At 42.9% G+C, this 25,499-nt stretch overlaps 2 protein-coding genes across 20 annotated transcripts in view; both read right to left on the reverse strand.

Moving 5' to 3' along the window:
* Septin4 (septin 4) overlaps positions 1–6,926 on the reverse strand; it is a 29,477-nt gene extending 22,551 nt beyond the window's left edge. For 2 of the 10 annotated variants that reach the window (XM_038326797.2, XM_038326793.2), the window contains exons 1-2: positions 6,815–6,926; positions 3,379–3,426 (exon numbers count right to left, since the gene is read on the reverse strand). In XM_038326797.2, coding sequence (XP_038182725.2) covers positions 3,379–3,426; positions 6,815–6,911 — 145 coding nt within the window. In that variant the 5' untranslated portion in view covers positions 6,912–6,926. Of the gene's footprint in view, positions 1–385; positions 1,949–3,378; positions 3,427–6,814 lie in introns of those variants that run through there. The other 8 variants (XM_038326798.2, XM_038326794.2, XM_038326791.2 and 5 more) reach the window with 7 other exon arrangements.
* A 6,154-nt stretch (positions 6,927–13,080) lies between these two features.
* Positions 13,081–25,499, reverse strand: part of Tex14 (testis expressed 14, intercellular bridge forming factor) — a 91,552-nt gene continuing 79,133 nt past the window's right edge. For 4 of the 10 annotated variants that reach the window (XM_038328497.1, XM_038328501.1, XM_038328498.1 and 1 more), the window contains 6 exons: positions 24,484–24,561; positions 23,671–23,764; positions 17,773–17,865; positions 15,679–15,788; positions 13,890–13,941; positions 13,244–13,350 (listed from right to left, as the gene is read on the reverse strand). In XM_038328497.1, the coding sequence (XP_038184425.1) occupies positions 13,314–13,350; positions 13,890–13,941; positions 15,679–15,788; positions 17,773–17,865; positions 23,671–23,764; positions 24,484–24,561 (464 nt within the window). In that variant the 3' untranslated portion in view covers positions 13,244–13,313. The other 6 variants (XM_038328502.1, XM_038328505.1, XM_038328504.1 and 3 more) reach the window with 3 other exon arrangements.

A 25,499-nucleotide genomic window follows, 5' to 3' on the forward strand; every position in this document is an offset into this window, starting at 1 on the left:
AAAACCAGGTATTAACGCAGGGCTCTTACTGTTTTTAACAGCCCCTACTAGCCCGTGCCCTGCCTCAGTTCTTTATTTACGCTCTGAGGCATCCACGTCTGACCCTGCCAGCCATTCTACCTTCCATGGCAGAGTTAAACGGCACTGACTGTTGGAGGTCGTGTTCAACTCCAGCTTTAACCACTTGCGCTGATGTCACTAGTGTGGAGCTCAGAGAAGCTGGCAGCCAAGGCATGGAGTACTGAGCTCAAAAATAGAAGCAGCTTGGCAGTAGCAGGAAGGCAGCCTTGGGGCCCGGGATGCCGAGGGGGTGCTTTCATGCCTAACCCAACGTCCCATTTCACTACGTGTGGGCTGCATCTGGACAGCTTGCTTCTCCACATACCCAGGAAGAAAGCATTGAAACCTTGAATGGGCTGTATGCTGGTGTACTTCGGGGTCTTCGGCACTTCTAACAGTGGGGCTCGGTGTAAGGACTCCTTTGGTGATGGCGGCAGGCTTCCTTTTTCTCTCTGGAACATCAGGTCCTCACAGAAAAGGTTTGAGTCCATTTCAAAAAAAGACTCTAAAGGGTCTAGGGGAGGGGGGGACGTAGGTTCAAAATCAAATACTGATGGCTGGTTTGGGGACGTCTCAACTTTAGGATTCAGTAAGGCCCACCATGAGCAACCAGGCCCATACCTAGGTAAGGACCTTGGGGGCAAAGGCCGAGGGGTCAACTCCAGTTCTGCATGGATGGAGGGCTTTGGTGACAGCTCTGTATACAGGGGAGATTTACAGTGTCCTTCAGATACTGCTCGAGTTGTCACACGATGAGGTGACTGTACTGACGGTTTTCCTGAGGAGATGGTCACCTTGCGTCCAGCCTCGCGGTCTCGGGTTGGAGACTTCATGGTGGGTTCTATTTCTGATATTAAAACCTTTGAGTAGGGCTTGGTCTCTACATAGACTGTGCGATCTGAACGCGGAGAAACTCGGGGTGCCCCATCTAAATCTCTGAGGACAGAGAGTTTGAGGCCTGGTGATGCCTTCATGTTCTTTTGCTTAGGTTCTGAGAGAATTGAGCTGAGAGGAGCAATTTCTGATTCCTGGGGAGGGCTCTTTCTAACGACTGTCTGATGGTCATTGGTACCACGACTGCCATGCTCTGAGACATTTCTGGCAGATTTGACCTCAACAGTAGTCCTTCGGGGGGGCTCTGTTTGTATAGCTTCATCCTTTGGGTAAACTGAAACCCGACGGGGTACTTTAACCCCCTGGGGGTTCTGGACCTTGGAGGGTGGGTCCTCCTCCTTCTCACTGATAAAACTCAAGTGGCGGTATTTGGCATCAGAAGCCAAAGAGGAATGGTAGCCAACCTCACGGCCTGGCTTGTTCTCGTTTCTTCGGGTTGATTCTTCCCTCATTGGGCTGACATTCCGACGCCCTCCTGAGAGATGGGACGATAGTGTCTGCACTGACTGGTTCTTCCGATGAGGAGAGCGAGGGCGGGTTGTCTCTGTTCTTGGTCGGGTCTCAGCTGCCCGTGGGGTGGAGGCTGTAGAGAGGCCAGGCCCTGGCTGTGGGGACAGAGAGCGAGGATAGTCTGCCACTGAACAGTGAGTGGTGGGAGATGCAGCTTCGGGTCTTCTCTGGGAAGGGCTCAAGGAGACAGCAGGACCTCGCTGGTTTGAGGAAACATAGCCATGGCACCGCTGAGGAGTGGAGGTAGTCACCTCAGCCCCTCTGTGTGATGAAACCGCTACCTTGGAGCCACTTTTATTTGTCTTCAGCACATGATAGACTGTGGCCTTCTGGGTAGATGCCATGTTTTGCCAGCTGGCTTGTTTGCAGGATCCTGACAGAGCATGAGTATTTATCTTCACTGTTTTCAGGGCGGCTGTTCTTTGGTCCCGCACAAACGTGGCTGCTGTTCTGAGTATCTTAAACAGTTCTTTACAATCTGCCTGGTGATGTCACAAAGGAAGGAGCTTTCTATTAAACATCTCGTGTTGCAGTTACAATTCCTTATAGAACATCAGTACACAGGAAACTGAACCTGGCTGTGGACTTGACACTCAACCTTTGGCCAAGGGCTTGTGTGAAGTCAGTCACTGGGGTCAACCTAACAAGGTACCTTGCGTGATGTACATAGTTACTCCAATTTTGTTTGAAACTGTTACAACTGAATTAAAAAACAAACAGCTCCAGCCTTATCCAAGTTTCTTGAATAATGTTTGCTTGAGTCTAGGGTCAAAACCTAGGTTACTCAAATCATACATTTTCAAATTGTTCAAGGAGCATGTAGTATCATATGTAAAGATCTGGAGTTAGTTTGGTTTTGATCATAAATGACTGGACCTGATTCTTAGTTTCAGTCTAGAAACTACTGCCTGGCTCCTGAGTATCACACAATAAACATTAATGTCCCTTCTCACTATCAGATGATAATCATTCTCTCTCTCTCTCTCTCTCTCTCTCTCTCTCTCTCTCTCTCTCTCTCTCTCTCTCTCTCTCTCTCTCTCTCGCCTTCTGGCCTTGAATTCTTTCTGTAGGATCCTTTTTTTTTTTTTAGCTTTGGAGCCTGTCCTGGAACTCACTCTGTAGTCCAGGCTGGCCTCGAACTCACAGAGATCTGCCTGCTTCTGCTTCCCAAGTGCTGGGATTAAAGGTGTGCACCACCACCGTCTGGCTGACCTTTATGATCTTATACTTCTGATTTCCAGTACTCCTGCTTCTACCTCTCAAGGAGTGGGACTATAGGCATGTGCCACCACACCCAGTTTATGCAATGTTGCGGATCATACAAGGTCTTGTGTATGTTAGGCAAGGTATCCACTAAGCTATATTCCAACCTTCTTTTTAAAAATAAAAAATATTAATTTTAAGCTATGTATATGTTCATGTGAGTGCTGGTGCCCCCAAAGCTAGAGGTGTTGGATCATTATGAGCCACCTGATGTGTGTGCTGGAAACAAACTCAAGCCCTCTGCAAGAACAGGATGCCTCTTAACTGCTGAGTCATCTTCTCAGCCCCTTCCTCTTTTGAGACAGGTTCTCACTAAATGGCCAGGTTGGCCTCAGACTCACAATCCTCCCACCTCAGCTTCTCAGGCTGTAGGAGTTACAGGCAGGTACACCTGCCTTCTCGATTTTTCTTACTCGAAGAGTGGTTTTCCCGTTTCAATTACCATTGTGGATAAAAAAGAAATGGTTCCTTTTTACATTCTTTTTTGACACAGAAATGACCCATGTACAACTTTCTATCACTGACTCAAAGATCAAGGTGGTTTTTGAGACAGAATCGTACTGTGTTGCACAAGTGGCTCCTAACTCACAACCCTCCTGCCTCAGCTTCCTGAATGCTGGGATTACAGATGATAGGCCAAGACTGACTTACCTTCATGTCTTTGTGCACTATATTGACTGTTCTCTTCTGTTAGTTTTTCTTCAAATGAGTTATGGTAAAATTAATTAGATTTGTGGTTAATTATATTGGCATTCTAATCTCTACAGGGACTTGAATTTTAAGTATTTCTAAGCTTTTTCTATTTCCCCAAATTAAAGAAGTTTGCAAGGAATTACAAAGTTGAAATTAAGTAAAAGGAACACTTTCTTATTTTACTAAGTATTTTCTGCATTTACCATATGTGGACATTATAAAATTATATAAAAAGTACATTTATATCTACCAGAATATTACTACTAACATTATTTCATATGTCATAAACATGTTTCCCTGTTAATCTATACCTATATGATTATTTCATATGTCATAAACATGTTTCCCTGTTAATCTATACCTATATGATTATTTCATATGTCATAAACATGTTTCCCTGTTAATCTATACCTATATGATTATTTCATATGTCATAAACATGTTTCCCTGTTAATCTATACCTATATGATTATTTCATATGTCATAAACATGTTTCCCTGTTAATCTATACCTATATGATTATTTCATATGTCATAAACATGTTTCCCTGTTACTCTATACCTATATGATTATTTCATACGTCATAAACATGTTTCCCTGTTAATCTATACCTATATGATTATTTCATACGTCATAAACATGTTTCCCTGTTAATCTATACCTATATGATTATTTCATACGTCATAAACATGTTTCCCTGTTAATCTATACCTATATGATTATTTCATACGTCATAAACATGTTTCCCTGTTAATCTATACCTATATGATTATTTCATACGTCATAAACATGTTTCCCTGTTAATCTATACCTATATGATTATTTCATACGTCATAAACATGTTTCCCTGTTAATCTATACCTATATGATTATTTCATATGTCATAAACATGTTTCCCTGTTAATCTATACCTATATGATTATTCCATATGTCATAAACATGTTTCCCTGTTAATCTATACCTATATGATTATTCCATATGTCATAAACATGTTTCCCTGTTAATCTATACCTATATGATTATTTCATACGTCATAAACATGTTTCCCTGTTAATCTATACCTATATGATTATTTCATACGTCATAAACATGTTTCCCTGTTAATCTATACCTATATGATTATTTCATACGTCATAAACATGTTTCCCTGTTAATCTATACCTATATGATTATTTCATATGTCATAAACATGTTTCCCTGTTAATCTATACCTATATGATTTTAAATGGACTCACTTAGAATTATTTCATAATTTTTAAACCAGTCTTTTACTCTTGGACATTTGGGTTTTTCCAATAACCCAATTCTGCAATAAACATCCTGAATATAGAACACCATCTCTGTGCCTCCCCTTAGGACAACAGTTCTTTCTCTATTTATTAGATATATTGATTTTATTTTGCGTATTTTGCCTGTTTGTATATATGCACCACATTCGCCATGCCTGAAGAGGTCAAAGAAGCCACCTGACCCCTGGAACTGGAGTTAGGGATGGTTGTGAGCAACCACGTGGGTGCTGGGAACCAAACCTGGGTTCTCTGCAAGAGCAGCCAGTGCTCTTAACTGCTGGAGCCATCTCTCCAGTCCTAGAACAATGTTTTTTAATGCTGGGTGCACAACTGATTTTCCTGGAGAGCTTTCAAAAGCTCACACATAGCCAGGCAGTAGTGGAGCATGACTTTAATCCCAGCACAGAGGCAGGTGGATCTCTGTAAGTTTGAGGTTAGCCTGGTCTACGTGAACTAGTTCCAGGACAGCTAGGGCTGTTACACAGAGAAACTCTATCTCAAAAAACAAACAAACAAAAAACAACAACAACAAAGTTCACACATAGCCTCAAATTAAATAAACCTGATTATTCTGGGGTAAAACAAACATTGATATTTGTTTAACCCCCCCATCACACACACATACACACACACACACACACACAGAGAGAGAGAGAGAGAGAGAGAGAGAGAGAGAGAGAGAGAGAGAGAGGAGAGAGAGAGAGAGAGAGAGAGAGGTCTTCTTTAGATGATTCTAATACGAACTTAGTGCTTAAGGCCAATATTTTATAGTAAAGTCTTCTAAATCGCATGCAAAGGGGCTGCAAGGACCAGCAGCATAAGCAACAATTTATTAGGCAAGAGCTTGGATGCTATCTCAGAAATTGTAGTTTATTTTTATTTAGGTGTGTGTGTGTGTGTGTGTGTGTGTGTGTGTGTGTGTGTGTGTGTGTTTGGGAGGTAGGGTGAGAAAAATGTATGGGAGTTAGTCTGTCCTTTCCCTGTGAGTTCCAGATATTGAACTCAGAGCACCAAGCTTGTATGGCTTTGTAGTCACTGAGCTAACTCACCAGCAGCCCCATTTCCGTAATTCTTAATGTCTCCCCAGTGTGGTCTTGAGCTACATCAAGGAGGGCTACTGTGCATCTGTAAGTACTAAATAAGCATTTGCTCCAGTGTGATCCCGGGTGGGTCATGAAACCCCCTTTGAACAGTCTTCTCTTTCGTAAGTGGGGGCAGCAACACTTAACCTCTGGTGGTTTTGTGAATACTGAAATTAATTGCTCACTTAACACATTAGCTAAGTACCCAATATTGTAACGGCACCAGACCTTTACATGACTGATTCCACGAGAGTACCACTCAGACTGTAAAACTTAGCATGTATACAGCATGCCAAAACTAAACTAAAGACCCAATCCATCAAAACCCATAGTTCTTGGAAGGTTTCTTAAGGTACTTACTAACTGTAGCACGAAATTCTAATTGGTCTTAATAATAAAATCCCAGAGTCAGATATTAGATGGTGAAAGCTGAAAAATCAGAGAAGCAGAACAGCCAGCCAGTAGTTCTTACCTCTACACAATCCTCAGGCCGAATGGGGTATCCTGTCTCTACAAGTCCTCAGACTGTATGCCCTCAGCGCCTGTCTCCTCTGCTCAGCCATAGCCCTTCCTGTCTCCAATCCCTAGTGCTGGGATTAAAGGTGTGTGACTCCTAAGTACTGAGGTTAAAGACGTGAGTCACCACCTCCTGGCTCTGATTCTCTTTGAGACTAGACAGATCTTGTGTAGTCCAGGGTGGCCTTGAACTCACAGAGATAGTCTGTGTCTGCCTCCTGAGTGCTGAGATTAAAGGTGTGCGCCACCACTGCCTGGCCTCTGTGGCTAACTAGTGTGACTAGTTCTGCACTCTGACCTTCAGGCAAGCTTTATTTGTTACAGCACAAACAAAATATCACCACAATTAACCTTGTTTCTGTAGCTCCACTTCTGGCTAACTGTTCTTGTTAACTGAAGTATGTCAATTTTAGGGCGAATATTAAAAACCCAGAGACAGATACTGGGGTTCAAACTGAGGATTAGAAGAAGAAAAGAAAAGCAGCCAAGCCACCAGAAAAGTCTTACCTCTACCAAGGCTGGGCAACTGCAGACTGAGCTGAGACCTGTCTCCTTCCATTTCATAATTCCTCTCTAGTGCTGGGATTAAAGGGTGCACCACCATTGCCTGGTCTGTATGGCAAAGACCTGAACAAGAGCGGCACAGTCAAAAGGTCACTGTGGGGGTAAGGAGATTACTCATTAGATAAAGAGCCTGCTGTGCAAACATGATGACCTGAGTCCAGATCCCCAACACTCGTACAGAGCAAGTGTGGCATGCACCTGTAACCCCTGTGCTGAAGGGACAAAGACGGTCTCCAGCGCCCAACAGCAGCCAGCCATTCTGGCCAATCAGTGAGCTCCAGGGTCAGTAAGAGCTCCTACCTCAAAATAATCAGTGTGAAGAGCAATGGAGAAAGACACACAATGTTGGCTTCTGGCCTCCACATGCAAACACTCACATGCCTTAGCACACACACGCATATACATTCTATACACACCACAACAAATGAATGAAAGGTCACTGTGGCTGGGGACAGAAGTTCAGTTGGTAGTACTTTTCTAACAGATTCCATCCTGAGCTAACATAAATTAGAATGCTGATTAAGGCCTACAATCATAGCACTCAGATGATGAAGAAAAGATCAGAGTTCAAGGTCACCCCCAACTATATAGTAAGTTGAAGGTTAGCCTGGATATACATGAGATTTCAAAACAAAAACAATAAAAATTAAAATTAAAAATTAGGGAAGAGAACTTTCTAACCACTCCTATGTGGTGCCATGGTCTATAAACCCCCTTGCTTAGTCTTCCAACCTCACTGTACAAATAATAAAAACATTATTTTTGTGCATGTGGGTGTTTTGCCTACATTTGTGTCTATGAGCCATGTGTGCTACTGGAGCCTGTGCAGGCCAGAGGCTGCTTTGGATGCCCGGGAACTGGAGTTAAGAGACAGTTGTAAAGTGCCATATGGGTGCGGGGAATGAAACCCGCGTCCTCTGGAAGATACACAGTGCTCTTGACCAGTACGGAGCCCTCTCCAGCCCTCGCTGTGCTGGCAGTTGCCCTACGGCCTGGTCTGCTTCTCCATCACCCGGGGCTTTCACTGCTCAGCTTGTTTCCCATGGAGCTCTGCTGCTCTTGGCGCTCGATGCTCGCCCTCTAGCCACAAGACTGGTTCTTCCCCATCACCGCAGCCAGACTTTAGAGGCCACATCTTCAGAGCAGCTTCCACTGGATGCCTTATTTAATGTTTAAGCTGCCCCTTAACATCCTTATGCAATTAATATCATTTTAACCTATTACATTACAGCATTTGCTGTTAATACTATTTGATCATTTAAAAGCTAGGTAAACTCCAGGACAGCAGAGACTCTGCTTGGTTCAGCACTGCTTGAAGGCCTATGGCACTGAATTGCATGTAAGAGCTATTAAAAAGATTTGTAAGGCAGGCATGGTGTTAAGTTCCTGTAATTCCAGTACTTGGAAGGTAGATTCAGGAGGATCAGAAGTTCAAGGCCAGCCTTAAATTAATTAGATAGAAAAGAAGGCTATTGAAACATGGGCAGCAACAGTGGCAACAAAAATGGAAGAAGGAACATTTATTATAGAGGTTAAGGTTTTTTGATTGTCTGGGGAGTTCTTTGCTATTGTTTTTCTCACGGTGTAGCCCAGATTGGCCTCGAACTCATCACAATCTACCTGCCTTGGCCTCCAAAATGCTGAGATTATAACTCTGTGCCACCATGCCCAGTTTGAAACAAGTCTTTTTTTGTTTGTTTGTCTGAGACAGGGTTTCTCTGTGTAGCCTTGGTTGTCCTTGACAACTGTGTTGACCAGGCTGACTTTGAGCTCACAGAGATCCCTCTGCTTATGCTTCCTGAGTGCTAGAATTAAAAGGATGTGCCATCACCGCCTGGCTTGATTTATTTTTTTAATGTAATGAGTTAAGTAATGAGAGTTAAGGATGTTTTCTGGATCTCAGAACACTAACATAATAAATAAATAAATAAATAAATAAATAAATAAATAAATAAATAAATAAAGGGAATGCTAAAAGCAAATGAAGATGACACTGAGTTCAATATTGGCTGTATCTGCGAGATACCAGCAAGTAATCCAAGAGCAGACACTGACCGTGTGGAGAGGCTCATGAGCTCAGATGAGAGGCCGACTGTGAGACACACACGCTAACTGAAGCCGTGGAGATGAACTAGGCCGCTGTCTTAGTCAGTGTTCTATTGCTGTAAAGAGGCACCATGACCAAGGCAACTTTTATAAAGGAAGCATTTATTTGACAGCTTGCTCAAAACTTCAGAGGGTTAGTCCACTGTCACCATGGCAGGAAGCAGACAGGCGTGGCATGGAGAGCTTCCATCCTTATCCACAGGCAGGGAGGAAGTTGGGGGAGCCAAAGCCCAGGCACAGTGACACACCTACTGCAACAAGGCCACACCCCCAGGCACAGTGACACACCTACTGCAACAAGGCCACACCCCCTAGTCCTTCCCAACAGGAGCACAGGAGCACAGGAGCCTATGGGGGCATTCACACTTAAATCATCAGTCTCTTAGGAAGAACACTCAGAGAAAAACTCAGAGGTGGAGGTTGAAGACGAATAACCAAAGAGACAGAAAAGCCAAGAGTCTAACATCAGTGATACTGAGGAAATAGGTGGCAAGAGCAACTACTAACAGGGACAAGTGATTGTGATTTAGAGATATGGAAGACACTGGTGGCCTGAGTAACTTCTGGAGAATGGAAGTGGGATTGATATTCTGGTGTGCTGAGGGGAGACAGGGAGGTGAGGACCAGAGACATCAAGTATAATGTTTCCAGAACTGCAGTGAGAGACGCCAGCGGCTGGAGAGGGAGGTGGGGTCCAGGACAGCTGTTTTCTGTAGTACAGAGGACTGATCCTGTGAGGGGAGCACTTGTCACTTGTTTTGTTATTGAGATTTATTTCCATTGCTTGGGGCTTTTGTTGTTGTCGTCCCTTGCTTGTTTTGAGGCAGGGTCTAGTACTGTGTAGCTCCTAGCTGACCTGAAACTTATTTTGTAAACTAGGCTGGCCTTGAACTCACAGAGCTATGCCTGCCTCTGCCTCCCAAGTGTAGACATTAAAGGTATGCACCACCATGGCTGGATAAGTCATTACTATTATTTTAATTTACATGTATGTGTGTGTCACATGTTCATTTGGGTACCTGCGGAGGCCAAAAGAAGATGTCAGATCTCCTGAAGCTGGACTTATAGGCAGTTGTGAGCTCCCTGATATGGGTGTGAGGAACTGAACGCCGAACCTCTGAAAGAGCAGCAAGTTCTCTTAACTGCTAAACCGCAGTCAGGCTGGTCTTGAACTCATTCTGTAGTCTACCCTGGCCTCCAAATTGCAATCTTCTAGCCTTTGATTTCTGCACGCCACACCACCAGGCCCAGCTCAGGGAATGATTTTTAAAGATAAGAAAATCTACATGTCAATGCTTATGGAATGCAATGAATAAAGAAGAAAGCTTGGAAAAGAGGAAGGCGACTCAGCCTCAGCGAGGAAAGCATTTGATGCACAATTGTGGGACTAGAGTTCAGATCTCTAAACCTGTGCCAGATGGGAATGGCCTCTGTTTTAGTTAGGGCTTCTATTGCTGCGAAGAGACACCATGACCACTGTAGGAGAGTTCTCCTGTCCTGAACGTCTGCTCCCAAATAACCAGGAGTCATTTCCCAAACAATTGACTCAGAGACTTAGTGTAAAGTATAATAAAAGCTTGGCTGGTAGCTTAGGCTTGTCACTAGCTAACTCTTACACTTAAATTAACCCATATTTTTTATTTATGCTTTGCCATATGGCTTGGTACTTTTTCTCAGTACTGTGTGCCCAACTTGCTCTCTGTCTGCCAGCGACTCTCCTTCCCAGCTTTCCCCACCTAACCATATTCTGTTCAGCTATTTGCCAGTCAGCTTGTTTATTAAATCAATCACAGTGACAAATCTTCACAGTATACAAAAGGATTACTTAGAAGACTACGGCAAGTCTTCTAAGGGAAAGCATTTCACTGTGGTGGCAGCTTACAGTTCAGAAGTTCAGTCCACTGTCATCACGGTGCAACATGGTGACGTACAGGCAGATATGGTGCTAGAGGTGTAGCCAAGTGTTCTGCATCTTGGCTTGTAGTCAACAGGACATGGTCTGTAAGTTATACTGAGCAAAGCTTGAGCAAAAGAGACCTCAAAGCCTGCCCCACAGTGACACATTTCTTTGTACAAGGCCACACCAACTTCAGCAAAGCCACATCTCCTAATAGTGCCTGCCACTCCCTTTGGGTCCATTTTCTTTCAAACCAGTGCTTGGAAGACAGAGTGGAATCCCAGGAACAAGCTTGCCATATCAGTGGGCTGTGGGTTCAAATGAGAGATGCTGCTTCGTTGAGGAAGGCAGACAGAAGCTAAGGAAGACTCCTGACATCAACCTTGGGGCCTCCACACATTCTCTCTCTCTCTCTCTCTCTCTCTCTCTCTCTCACACACACACACACACACACACACACAAGTGTGTGTAAAGAAAAATAAAAAGTTGAAAATAAAAATGCTACATAAGAAAAAAAATTCTGAATGGACAGGGATAAGACTGTCCTTGGGTAGGAAGAACATTCCTTTAGTATAAAAGAAAGTGAGAGGAACAAGTGCAGCTGGAACCCACTGATCTGTACTTCAACAGAGACTGCATCTGTTCTACAGGGATTGATGTGTCCATGCTAGGAGTTGTGGTGAAGGCAAGCCGAGTTAATTTTCACTTAATGGCTTGAACTGTCTTTATAAAGCTAGATGTGCGAGCCAATGGGAAACAAGGGGCTGAAGCTGGAAATGGCTGACAAGAGTCTTACAAGCAGCACCCTACAGAAATGGTAGGGCTGCCCCGTGCAAGAAAAGGACTGTACAGTACCTGGGACATAATGGATAATGGTTACTCTGTAACCACCAAGAGCTCTCTGCCAACTCTGTGATCATCAGTACTGACCTGTAGCTCACAGATCTCACAGGCCAGATGGGAAGCTGGCCTCACACTCACAGAGCTCCACTTGCCTTTCCTCCACAAGTGCTAGGATTTCCCACGTGCGCCACCAGGCCCAGCCTAACTTACAATTCTTACCAGCAGGCATTAGTGTCATCTTAATGATTATGAATTGATAGTTATAATTATACAAGCCACCCTTCTCAGGTAGTGTCTGTTATTAGTCTTCACATTCTTATATAGTGTCTCATCAAACAGAGCAAGTTTCTGAGAGGAAAGCTGTACGGGAAGTCTCTGTGTCCTCACACTTCCTTACATGTAAACGTGGGAGTGGTTTTGTTTGGTTGCTTGCTTGCTTTTAAATTTTTTATCATATTTGTTTATTCATTGTGTGTGTATGTGGAGAGATCAGAGAACAGCCTCTGGGAGCCAGGTCTCTCCATCCTCCATGCAGTTCCTGGTGCTAAACACTGGCTATGAGGCTTCAGGGCAAGTGTATTTACCACTGAGCCATCTTGCAGGCCCCTTGTTGTCTGCTTCCTTTGGGAAAGGTCTCACACTGTATCCCAGACTGATCTTGAATCAAGGCAAGCTTTCTGACTCAGCCTCCCAAGTGCTAGGACTGCAGGCATTCATGAATTACCACACAAGAGGCAACTTACTTCTTTCCCCTGGTTAAAACAGCAAGCACCTGTTTCTTTGTTTGAAGGTAGCCAAACAAATGTGTACTTTTTATTTTATTTGTGCCCAGGAGTTTTCTGTGATCTAAAATGTATGAACATGATCATCCGCAACAGGAGCTACTAGGTTTTCACAAAAAGTCCTACCACCTACCAAGACAAAATAAAGTGTCAGTGCCGCACAACGGTGAAGTGTGTCGGGAAAGTCGCTATTCATGTGTGAAAATTCCACATGGGCACAAATCCTCTAGATCCCAGGCTAGATACATATCTGCATCTGGCTGACAGTCAGAGAGGCTAAATGAGAGGAAACATTGTGGTTTTTGTTTTACCACAGTTCCACCCTTCTAGTAAGCTGATGATGTGAGGTGTACAATCCAAAATATGGGGAGAAGTTCTGTTCACCTCAAAAAGTTCAACATTAATTAGGGTTCTGTTGCTATCTCCTAGTAAGCTGGTTCTAGAAGGGAAATATAGCAATTTTCCCAACCCCCAAACTAGAGCCCAGAAATAGATCTTACACTATTGGCATCTAACTAGTATTAAAAGTAAACATTTTATTATATAACAAAGTTAGTTTCAAAAATTTACATCAATAAAATCAAAAGCCATTCTGAACACAATCAAATGTTCGCCGTTATGGATATCTTGCCCTTTTCAGAAACCTGATTCACAACAAACGATTACGCACGCTACACACGATAGGGCCGCATTATTGTGCCCATGGCAGCAGCAGAACGAAGTGTGAGCTGCAGAACTGGAACCATTGTCCTCGAGGCAACTGATGCAGACAAAAGAAGAACTCAGGCTGGACCTGCCTCCGAGCCAGTTCCAATCACTCCGACAAGTCACTCTGATCCAGCACAATTATCCTGTGTGCACAGATTTTAAAGAAAAAAGGGGAAGTTTTGAGTTCATACATACTTTAAAAAATTCTTGTGCAGTGCTTGGAATACATCCCAGGCCTCATACAAACCAGGCAAGCATTCTGCCACTCACTCAGCTCATATCCTAAGCCCAGTGTGTGTGTGTGTGTGTTTAGAATGCACACACAAACATACACTTTTCCTATTCAACTGAAGTCACAGAAAAGGAATTTTGTCTGTATAATCAAAGCAGATAGTGATCAACAACATAGCATGGAATGCAAAATGACTACAAAGCAACCGACAGTGGCATCTTTCATATTCCATGTATGAAACCTTCCTTGAGCAGACATCACTTATTTAAGCAAAGTTGGCATGAACTTCACCTTATATTTATCAATTATAGATATAAAACTATAAACTGATCGGCTTGGTGTAGATGCAATCTGTCAGTGATATTTATTTAGAAACTGGTAAATATTTGAAGTCTGCTCATGCAATCTAAAAAGAACAAACTCTGACCTATAAATACGCTATCTCATTACCTGGAAGGTTCAGACCAACCCAGTCGCTTCCAGAAACAGGGCTTTAGTTCATCTTGATGAAACACAAGAGGAAGGGGAAAAAAAGCCTGGTTACTTTCTAGGTCAAGGGCTGTCAGAATGCAGTATTCACATTAGAGTGCTCTCAAGTGTGCTCTTTCCTCGTTTGTTCTACTCTATAAAGACATGACTTTCCTGAAAACACAGCCAAAGGTTCCTTCTCCTAATATCCTATAGCCTCCTGTGGTAGCAATGGGTACCCAGTGACACTAAATCAAAAGTCCCTGCATGACCTTTCCAAATTCCCTGAGTTATCTTCTCAGTGAATTCAGTCTTGGCTAAATGTCCATATACTCTGGGCCCTATGCCAATCAGAGTTCTGGAGGAAATAAAATGTATACAAACTAGTACAGATAAAGATTTCTTAACAAAGCTGCTATACACGAAGGTATAATTAGAGTCGGGACAAACAAGGATTGACAAGGCATCTATTGGCTAGTAGCTGTGGGAAGCCTAGTGGACAGCAGCTGAGCAGTGGGGATGGGATGGCTCCTGGAAACTGGAGCAGGAACTGGAGTTCGGAGAGACAGGACACCATGGCTACCAGGCACAAGGTGCCCAAGTAGGTAGGGGAGGGAAGTGATGAACAATTCTCTTGCCCTCTGATCTTCTGCCAGGGCCCCCATTGGCTAACAGAAAGCCAAGGAGATGCAGTCCAGAGGGTCTGCATCCTGAGAATAAAACAGGGCAGAGAAGGAGAATGAAAAGGGACTAGGGATGGGATGCAAGGAAGACTAGATGACCTAAAAGGGTGACTATCTCACTCCGAGTAAGATAAACACAGGAGCTCACTTGTAAAGGCATATTAGAAGCCTGACACTCTATTAGAATAGTTTTGAAATAAAGGTTAATTTATAACTTTTATATGACTTTTTAACTTCATTTAAATTCTGTAATATATGATTTCTTCAGTACCCACGTAAGCTAAATTCAAAACTCTTAAAATGTTATCTTTCATTTATGTGTATGTGTGCATGCACGCACACACATGCTTATGGAGGCTCAAAGACAGCTTACTGCAGATGGGAAGCTCCTTCCTCTATGTGGCTTCTGGGGATCAAACCTAGGTCCCTCAGGCTTGGTGGCAAGATCCACTGAGAAACCTCAAAGCCTTTGATTTTTGTTTTGTTTTTAGGCAAGGTATCCCCAGTTGGCCTTGAAATCTGTGGGTGATCCTCCTGCTCCTACCTCCTGAGTGCAGAGGCATGCATCACCACACTCTGCTTAAATTTAAAACGCTTTTGAATATATTTAAATGCAAAACAGCTCTACAGACAATGAACAAATTGAGGCTGGCCCATGGCTTGTTTTAGAAACAGAACTGAAAAGCCAGGAGTATTGGTTTGTGCTATAATCCCAGCACCTGGTAGGTGAGAGGACTGCTTTGACTTTGAGATGCTGAGTGAGGCCAGAGTGAGATGTTGTCTCACAAAACTAAAGAACAGCTAGGTGGTTCTGGCAACACACCATTAACCTCAGCACTTGTGAGGCAGAGACAGATGGATCAAGGCCAGCCTGCTCTAAAGTCCCAGTACAGGCAAGGCTACACAGAGAAATCCTGTCTCAGGGAAAAGGAAAAACAAAATAAAACAAAAACCAAAGGAAAAAAACTCAAATTTTGATGATGTTACTGTTTTGTGATGAAGTTATGATTGACAATTCTTAGAAATGCTGAGCTGAAGTTTAAGAAAAATGACATGACCCACACTACACAACAATCATCCATCCATACCTTCTTCCAAAGACCCTAAAACGCTGTCTGATTTCCTTCTCTCCAGACTGATGCTTTCTTTCCTTTTTTCCTTCTGATCAACAACGTCTTGATCTTTAGGTTCTTTCTCCCTTTAATGACAAATGATTCGAGGCATTAAACACATGCATAACTGTCAGGGGAACAAGACTATACTCCAAAGCAAACACAGAGTACTTAGTACTGATGGCATGTTCCTACAGGGTCAATTGTTAGAAATTTACTTATGTATTTTTGGTTTATATTTGTTTATATTTAATTCCTATTTTATTTTTATTATTTATTTACTTATCTATCTATTTATTTTATTTATAGACAGGGTTTCCCTATATAGGCCTAACTGCCCTGGAACTCACTAAATAAACTAGGCTGGCCTTGAACTCAGAGCAATCTGTACGCCTGTCGCTAGAGTGCTGGGATTAAAGGCATGTGTCACCATGCCAACAAGGTTAGTTTAAACATATGTAAACTCAATTCCTTTTCAGAACTGTATGAAGCAGTTCCTGCTCCCCATCTACATTGTGATGTGAAAACCAAGACACAGAAAATGACATACTAAGAAGTTCTAGAGTTAAGGTCTAACCCAGATAGCCTATGCAATCAAACTCTGTTTGGTTATGTATTTTAGACACACAACTAGCCGCAAAGGACAAAAAGAGTATTTCCCTTATAATCAGGATTCTCTTTGAAATAATTTATCACCTTGTCTTCATATCCTTCAAGCTCCCTGTGATATGGGAAGTCTAAATAAGCATCTTACAATTCAAAGGCACATTCTCCTTGAGAACACAAACAGTCACCCCCTCAATGGGAGGAGACAAAGTCTTCTAGAGCAAAAGGGCCTTTTTTTCCGCTTAACTTTCATTAACACAACCAGAGGCAAAGGCCTTTATCTTCTATTTCTGTCCGAACACTCAAGACCACAGAGTCATCCAGTCCCCCTGGGCCGCTGCAGCTTCTGTTGGAATGGAAACTGTTTCCCCTCTGCAATGGCTGTGGTCATCAGCAAGTTTGCGCTTTGCCACATCTAGTCACCAGCTCCGTCCTCTGGGGTGGAGACATTAAGTAGATCTCTCTTCACTTGATAGCATTTCTGGCATTTAGGGAAGCTATCAAATTCTCCACTCGTCTGCTCTTTTCAGGCCGAGTCTCCCTGGCTCCTCAGGTGTTCTCACATGACCTGGTTTCCAGACTGTGACTATTCTGTGTCCTCTCTGTGGACTACTAGCATCCATTAGAAATGTGTCCTAGGAGCCCGCCCATAGCACATCTGTTATCCATGGCGCACTTCCTTGATCTGAACAGTTCATTTCTGTGTACCCTGCATTAATGCTATATGAACCTTTTCAGAAACTAAGTGCTGGGCATATGGAATAAGACTTCCTGCCCTCAACATAATTACAGTAAATAGAATTTCCAATAAAAATTATCAAGTTAGGTCTTCTTTACCACATTGTATACTTTTGGATCTAAAACTTGCCATTTGTAGCCCTGTGTCCCTAGGCTGACCTTGAACTGCTCAAACAATCATCCCCCTTAAGACTTCTGAATAACTGAAACTACAGGTTCCTGCAGCAGTCATTCCTGGCTTTGTCTTTATCTTTTAGAGTGGCTAACATTTGCACCTGTCAAAATAAAAGTTTGGATTTTAAGTCCATCACCCGTCACATTAGCATTCACTTCCAGATTTGGGTTATCTGAGAACTAGTTATATATGCCTTTCTGATTTAACTTTGATGACTGATGAAAATGTTGAAGGCACAGGGCTAAATCCAGTGTTAGAGCTCTGCTATCACTCTCCTAACTGGGGTCTTGGAGAGGAGGTGGGTGGAGGGAGAGCGGCAGGTGCGAGCATGAAGACAGACGAAGTCAGGCCTGGCTGCTCTGCAGCTGTGCAAGGCCATCACCAGACAACCGGGCTCCAGTAAGCCAAAGGCCTGGCTACTGCCTGAAGAAAAAAAAGACAGGAACTGGGAGCCTCGTTCTATGGAGTTCTATGCCCTAGGTACATAACAGTTTGTATGTTCTTTTCCCTGTGAAACCCAAGAAAATGATTCCCCAGTGGGGAAAGACAACCTTGTAGAGCCCTTGGAAGGGTCCAGCAGTGCCATGTTCTCCTCAGGTAAGTGCAGCAATCTTTCCAGGTCCTCATCAAGAGAAGAATGAGCTCTGTCCAGAAGAAAGTAAAGAGAAAGGTGACAAGAGTCATTTTCTCTCATAGCACATCACTGCACGGTGAAAGGTCCCTCAAATCCGGTGCTTTCACAAAAGCTGAGAGAGCATATGGTGTGAGACTGTGTCTGGATTCCCAGAAGTCACGTGTATCTAACTTATATGGACACTCAAATAGTTTGTTAGTTCCTTGACAAAACCCTGGCACTCATGAGATCACTCCCTCCAATGCCAGCTGTCTCAATTATAGGTTATTAATTCAGTTTCTATATGAGGTTTTAGTTGTACATGCTTTTTATGTGTTTTCTGAATTACTTTTGATAGAAGATAAAAGGTATTTTTAGAAAGCCTAAAATGAAAAAAATAAAAAAGGCCTAAAATGTACACTTTCCAACTGAAAAAAGATCTTCTATTCTATAATAGTATCTAGGACTAACCATTGTCATAGCTGAGACACCTGAACACTGGGGGAGACCTGCTTGTGGGGAGCACTGCCAGCCATTTTGAAAAATGAAGATAAAGGGGCTGGGGAAGGGTTCAGTGAAAAAGTAGTTCTCAAATACGCATGAAGATCAGAGTTTGAACCCCCAGAACCTACATAAAAGCCAGACCACCTGTAATCACAGAATTTAGAGGGCAGAGACACGGGGATCCCAGGTCAGGTTGGCTAGCTCCAGGTATGACAGCTCAGTGGGTAGCGGTGTTTGCCTGAGGGCCTGAGTTAGACTCCTGTGACTCACATGGTGCAGTCTATTCTCTGATACATTCACATGTGTGCCGTGGCCATGCCACCACCCTCCACAAATAAAGAAATAAATAGATGTCAAAAAGGGAAGAAATAACAGTAACTTTTTTGAGACAGGATCTCATGTAGCCCAGGCTGACTTTTAACTGGCTATGCATCCAAAGCTGGTCTTGAACTTCTGAACTTCTCACTTTTACCTTCTGAGTGCTAGGACTATGGATATGTGTCCCTACAATTTATGTGGTGCTGGGGATCAAATAGGAAGCCTAGGCTGGGCCGTGGTAGCACACACCTTTAATCCTAGCACTCGAGAGGCAGAAGCAAGCAGATTCTCTGTTAGTTTGAGGCCAGCCTGGTCTACAGAGCAAGTTCCAGGACAGGCTCCAAAACCACAGAGAAACCCTGTCTCAAAAAAACCAAAAATGAGAAAAAAAGAAAGAAAAAAAGTCTCAGCTCTTAAGACTCATCTCCTTTTGCAAATGTTTTAGGTTTCTCTCATCCTTCCTTGAAAAGAATGATTTAACCTTTAAGAGTGGGACAAATGCTGAATTCCAGTTTAGCCAATGAAATATAAGTGACTGTCTGCTGGGAAACTTCTGGAAGGGTTTTACTTCCCAAATAAAAGGGGACGATGCCAGTAACATATTACTTGGTCTGAACCTCTTTTCACCTTTGCCTTTGTGTGAACAACAAACATCTTGCCACCAGGAGACAGGCTTGGAGGGAAGGGCAGAAAAAATAAAGCCAGAGCAAAGGCCAACATGTTACAGGAAGTAGAGCAGAAGATGAAAAAGTCTAAGTCTCAGACGGAATGACACCAGCAGTGCCTGCCACCCATGAATCTCTTGTTAAATGAGAAAAACTCCTTTAACCATGGCAGTGGGACTTTCTGTTCTTAACAACTGTGTATGGCTTTCCTGAGGAGATGTGGGACCAAGATCAGCAGTAGGACGAAGAAAGGAGCAAGTGTCATCACAGATCTAAGCCTTGTCTCTTTTCTTTTTCTTTTTTAAAGACTCATTTATTTATTATGTATACAGTATTCTCAGTACTCTGCCTGCAGGCCAGAAGAGGGCACCAGACCTCGTTACAGATGGTTGTGAGCTACCATGTGGTTGCTGGGAATTGAACTCAGGACCTTTGGAAGAGCAGGCGGTGCTCTTAACCACTGAGCCATCTCTCCAGCCTCAGCCTTGTCTCTTTTCAAAGTTTATTTTGTTCATTGTGAACTAGTCTGCAGTGACTGCAATCTTTTTTTTTAAAAAAAAATATGATTCCTTTTATTTTTTTTATGTGCATTGGTGTTTTGCCTGCATGTATGTCTGTTTGAGGGTGTCAGAACCCTGGAAATGGAGTTACAGACAGTTGTTAGCTGCCATGTGGATGCCTGGAATACAATCGGGGTCCTCTGGAAGAGCAGCCAGTGTTCTTGACCTCTGTGCTATCTCTTCAACCCCAAATTCAATCTTTTTAAAATTATATAAAACATTACCTAAGACCAGAAGGAGGGTGTCTAGCCAGTATTCTGTTGCTGTGAAGAGACTATGCCACAGCAACTCCTATAAAGACAGCCTTTAATTGGGGCTTGATCACAGGAAACATGGCAGCATGCAGGCAGACACAGTGATGGAGAAATAGTTGACAGCTCTATATCTGGATCCACAGGTAGCAGGAAGAAGAGAGCCACTGGGCTTGACTTGGGTTTCTGAACCCTCAAAACCCACCCTAAGTGACACATTTCCTCCAACAAGGCCTTTTAAATAGTACCACTCACTCCCTGTTGACTAAGCATTCAAATCTATGAGCTTATGGGGGTCATTCCTATTCAAACCTCCACAGTTTAGAGCATTTGCTGCTCTCCCAGAAGACCTGAGTTTGAATCCTAGCACCCACATGGTGGCTCACAACCATCTGTAACTCTAGTTCCAGGAGATCCAATGCACTCTTCGGAACTTTGCGGGTCTTAGGCATGCATGTAGTACGTAGACATATACTCACAACACTGTGTGTGTGTGTGTGTATGAGTGCAATAAAAGGAATAACTCTTTAAACACTGTTTTAATTACTTCTATTGGCTGCTGGGTTTGGTGCCCCTCAGGCTTGCATTCAAGCATCTGTGACTCACCTCTTCTGTCCTGGCCCTAATGGCATTCAAAGAAGTCAAGAGGTAAAGGGAGTGAGCTCAAGTTAACATTACAACACATATAAACAGTGCTTCTGGTCAGGACCAAATGCTGGTTTCTTGAGGTCCAGACAACCCCCAAATTTTTCTCTTAGTAATCATAAAGAACTAAAGGTTTCTTTCAATACCTTTGAATAAAATCTTCTGAAATAAGCTAAAACCCGTTTGCTTCATGAAATAAAGTTTTAGAAAAACTAGGCCTGGTGGTGTGGCATACACCTTTAATCCCAGCACTTGGGAGGCAGAAGATCTTTGGATTCAAGCCCAGCCTGGTCTACAGAGCTAGTTACAGGACTGCCAGGGCAACACAGAGAAACCCTGTCTTGAAAAACAAACACACACACACACACACACACCAAAAAAAGAAAGCAAGAAAGAAAGAAAGAAAAGGAAGAAAGAAAAAGAAAAGAAAAACCCAGCAAACTAAAATAAAAGCAAATCACTACCAAAAAATGAACAAAGAAGTTTAATGGACATTAGAGCGTTAGAACTTTGTGTTTATGAATGTTTGCCCATGTCTGCGTGTGCATCATGTGCATCCAGTGTCCACGGAGGTCTGAAGAGGATGTCAGATCCCCCGGGGCTTTTGTAAGCGTCCACACCTGTGCTGGGAACTGGGCCTGGATCCTGTGCAACAGCAACAACATCTCTAAGCCAGTGAGCCACCTCTCCAGCCCTCTAATACACATTTCTACTAACAGGTCCAATATAACTACTCAATAGGAAATGAAAATCAAATGTGACATCCCCTCATATTATAGGCTGGCCGTATCAGAGAGAGAGAAACAGTGTCAAAGACAAGGAGAAACCAGAGCTCCTGTACACTACAAATGGGAACATTCTATGGTGCGACTACAGTGAGAATAAGTATGACAGTTACTTACAAATTAAAAACAGGTTTACCGTATGATCTACAAGTATCATTTCTAGGCATGTATCAAAAGAACTGAAAGCAAGGGGCTGGGAAGACTGCTTAGCAATTAAGAGTACTTAACTGCTCTTAGAGAAGAGCTGAGTTCAGTCCTCGGAACCCATGTGGTGACTCACAACTACCTATAATCCCAGTTCCAGAAGATACAATTCCCTCTCTGACTTCTTCAGACACCTGAGTGCACACGATGTACATCACTGGTACATACACACACAAAAATAATAAATCTTTAAAAAATTGAAAGCATGACCTCAAAACAAGCCTAGCATTTCATCAACAGAAAAAATTGGGGGGAAAAAGTGAAGTCAGCTGTCATGGATCAAGCCTGTAGTTCCAGCACTCCAGAGGCTAAGCAGGAGGCCTGCCACAAATTCATATCTAGGTGGGGTGACAGTGTCAGTCCCTGTCTCAAACAAAAGAAGTGATAAGCATACATTCCACAAAGAAGAATAAGATCCACTGAGATGGCTTAGCAGATAAAGACGTCTGTTGTTCAAGCCTGACTGGCTGAGTTCAATCTTTAGGACCCACATGGTAGAAGGAAAGACCCAGCACCCACAAGTTTTCCTCTGCCCGTCCTATGAACACTATGATGTTCTCTCTCTCTGCCTCCCTCCCTCCCTCCCTCCCTCCCTCCCTTCCTCCTCCCCCCACCAGCTTTTAAAAGAATGGAATTTGGTTGGGCAGTGGTGGCGCACGCCTTTAATCTCAGCACCCGGGAGGCAAAGGCAAAAGGACCTCTGCGAGTTCGAGGTCAGCCTGGTCTAAAAGAGCTAGCTCCAGGACAGGTTCCATAGTTACAGAGAAACCCTGTCTTGACAAAAACAAAAAAGAATGAAATTTGCAACAAAAAAAAAAGTGGATAGAGCCTTGAGATCATTGTATTAAGACAAACATTTCATGTATTCCTCTCACATGTAAAGCTATAGTTAAATTTCTGTTTCTGTCTCTGTGTGTTACAAAAATAGAAGGGGACTGTAAGGAAGGAGGTTCAAGGACGGGGGCTCATGAACAAGAAAGGACAATGGAATGTACGGGGCATGAGAGTAGAGGGAAGGACTATTAAGGAGATGGAAAGGAGCCCCAAAAGATGGGGAAGACAGATAAAGGAGAGTAGTGGGGGTGCAAATAAGAACAAAGTGTAACGAGGAGTTGGAAAGACAAACACACACTCAAATGTGCTAAAAACATTTCACAGAAATTATTGCAGGCAAGGTGCATGCTTGTAATCCTCAGGAGGCAGAGTCAGGCAGATCTCTGTGATCTTGTCTGGTCTACATAGTGAGTTCCAGGGCAACCAGAGCTACATATTGAGATCCTGTCTCAAAAAAACAAAAAAAAAAAACAAAAATTATTTCAAAAAACTTTTAAGTGGATCATCATGGATGGCAACTATATAATTAGCTATACAATTAACATTGAGCTGTGCACTTTCAATTTGTTAAGAAAGATGATCGTATGTTATATGTACTTTAATCACTAAGTATAACCAGGATGAAGGGGCTCGCAAGCCTCCATCCAGTTCTGGGCCTATAGATAGTTAATTATTGCTGGGAGAGGAGAGACATGTTCTCCAGCGGTGTAGTCACTGACAAAGTGCTCATGTTCCTGTGAATAATCCCTCAGCCATGCTTCTCTAAGAAACACTCATTCAGTCATGCATCCTCCGAAGACACGAGAGTAGAAAGGAACTAGTTAGGTTCATGAGAGGAGGCGAGAGACAAAAGAGAGTAAAGAAAAACAAACTTGATAAAAATACATTATATACATGTATGAAAATAGTCATGAAACTTATTATATATAATTAATACATGCTAAATCCTGGTCATGAAGCAAGGGGAATAAAGAAAACGATTGTTCTGTTCCTTATTATTTGTTAATATAATAAAAACAAATATACAAAGTGCAATTTTAAAATCCTTTCAAAAGTTTAGTTTTTGTTACCTCTCTGTGTCTTCCAGATCCTGAATTTCTTTGGTGGAAAGAAAACTGCTGTCTTTACTACTGTTGGTTTCTTGTTCTTCCAAATTCTTTTTATCTAAAGCAGTTGAGAGGGCTAACTTTATTAAAATGAAGAGTAGTTATGAGCATGTTTTAAAATGAACTGTAAAAATGAAAGCCATCAGTAGCTCTGCAAGTATGAATGCATCAGCTCCCTTTCCCACGAGAGCAGAGGGCCAGATGGCAGTCTGCAGGGCACCAGCACTCGTAGCAGCTGTTTCTGGGGTCTTGGGAGATCTCTGGCGCCAGGTGAAGCTGCAGGAAACCTAGCCGGTGCCAAGTTCAGAGAACTATATAAAGCAAAGGAAAGAAGGCACACAAAGAGGAGGTGAGCAGCCCTAAAAATAAGCCACACGATGGTGCTTTAGGGCACTCTTCCCTTTCTTGTTCTTAGATGCTCCTATGGCAGAACTTCATGGGAGGAATTTGTGTGGGATAAGGATGTACCCTTTAATGTATGCCAAGAATTTTACTAATATGGTCTTCTTTCATCAGCCAACAGAATCATGACAGGAAGAGAACTAACATTTGCTAATTAGTGCACCAGGCACTGTGCAGAGAGCTATCACGATCATGAGACAGGAACTAGTGTTCCCATCACACAGATAAGGAGAGATAAAGTTCAGAAATGAAGCAGTTTGTTAGACAAAATTAACTGGTAGAACTGGAATTAAAATGGAATTGTACCTGACCTAAGTCACACTCTTTCATATGCATTCCATAAAAACTTCATGAAAGACCTGGATATTGGCTTACCATTTTCAGTGGCACTCAGACCATGTGCTGTGTTCTCCTGTGACACCATGGATGAAACCTGCTGCTGCTTCAGATGCTCTGTAACAGTACAAAAACAAAGGCACACATATGCTTTCCATAGCACACAATTTTCTAGGACAGGGGCTCTCAAAGGACAGTCCTCAAATCTGCTTTACTGCTGTTGTTCCTCATCTGAAATGTAGAAATAAAAATAAAAACCGAGGAGGAGTCTGGGAACACAGCTACTGAAATGCGGGAAATGAAGAACAAGCTCACATAGTTAATGAACTTTTGTAATTAAAAACAAAAATGATAAATAAGAGAATTGATATTGAATTCAGGTAGTCTTAGCTCTAAAGTTTATGTTCTTTTTGTTTTAAAAACAGACTTAAAGATTTAAAATGTTTTATTTGTATGAGTATGTACGTATGTTTGTAAGTGTCTTGTGCCCACGGAGATCATAAGAAGGCTTCAGGTCCCCTGGAACTGAGCTACAGATGGTTGTGATCCACCATGTGGGTGCAGAGAACCAAACCCAGGCTCTCTGCAAGAGTAAGTGTCCTTAACTGCTGAGCCATCTCTCCAGCCCTGTAATCTTGATTTTGTACTCTTTCAATAGCACAGCCACCACAAGTGTCTCCATCTCTACTGGCCTATATGTCACGATTTTACTATGAATATCCATATTCCCACTTCCAAGATCAGCAGATGCTGAGCTCACTGGCTGCTTTGCATTTGTTAGGTGCTGGCTTCCTTCAAAATGCTCTTCAGAGCATAGCAGAGCAGAGCAGAGAAGCAGCTGGGGCCACCACAAACTCACTTTGAGGAGGAGGAGCTGTGTCGAGGCGGTGCTAGTCTGCTCCCTTTCTACTGTTAGTAAACTGTGCCTGACAGCCTTGAGCATCAGTTACACCTGTAAGATCATTCAGATCAGATTTCTATCCCCATCGGTCCCTTGTTGCTCTTCAATGATCACCTACATCCTAGAGCTCTACAAGACCTTTCCCTTTAAGGTG

Source organism: Arvicola amphibius, chromosome 4, assembly GCF_903992535.2.
Source record: "Arvicola amphibius chromosome 4, mArvAmp1.2, whole genome shotgun sequence".
NCBI classification, from domain to species: Eukaryota; Metazoa; Chordata; class Mammalia; order Rodentia; family Cricetidae; genus Arvicola; species Arvicola amphibius.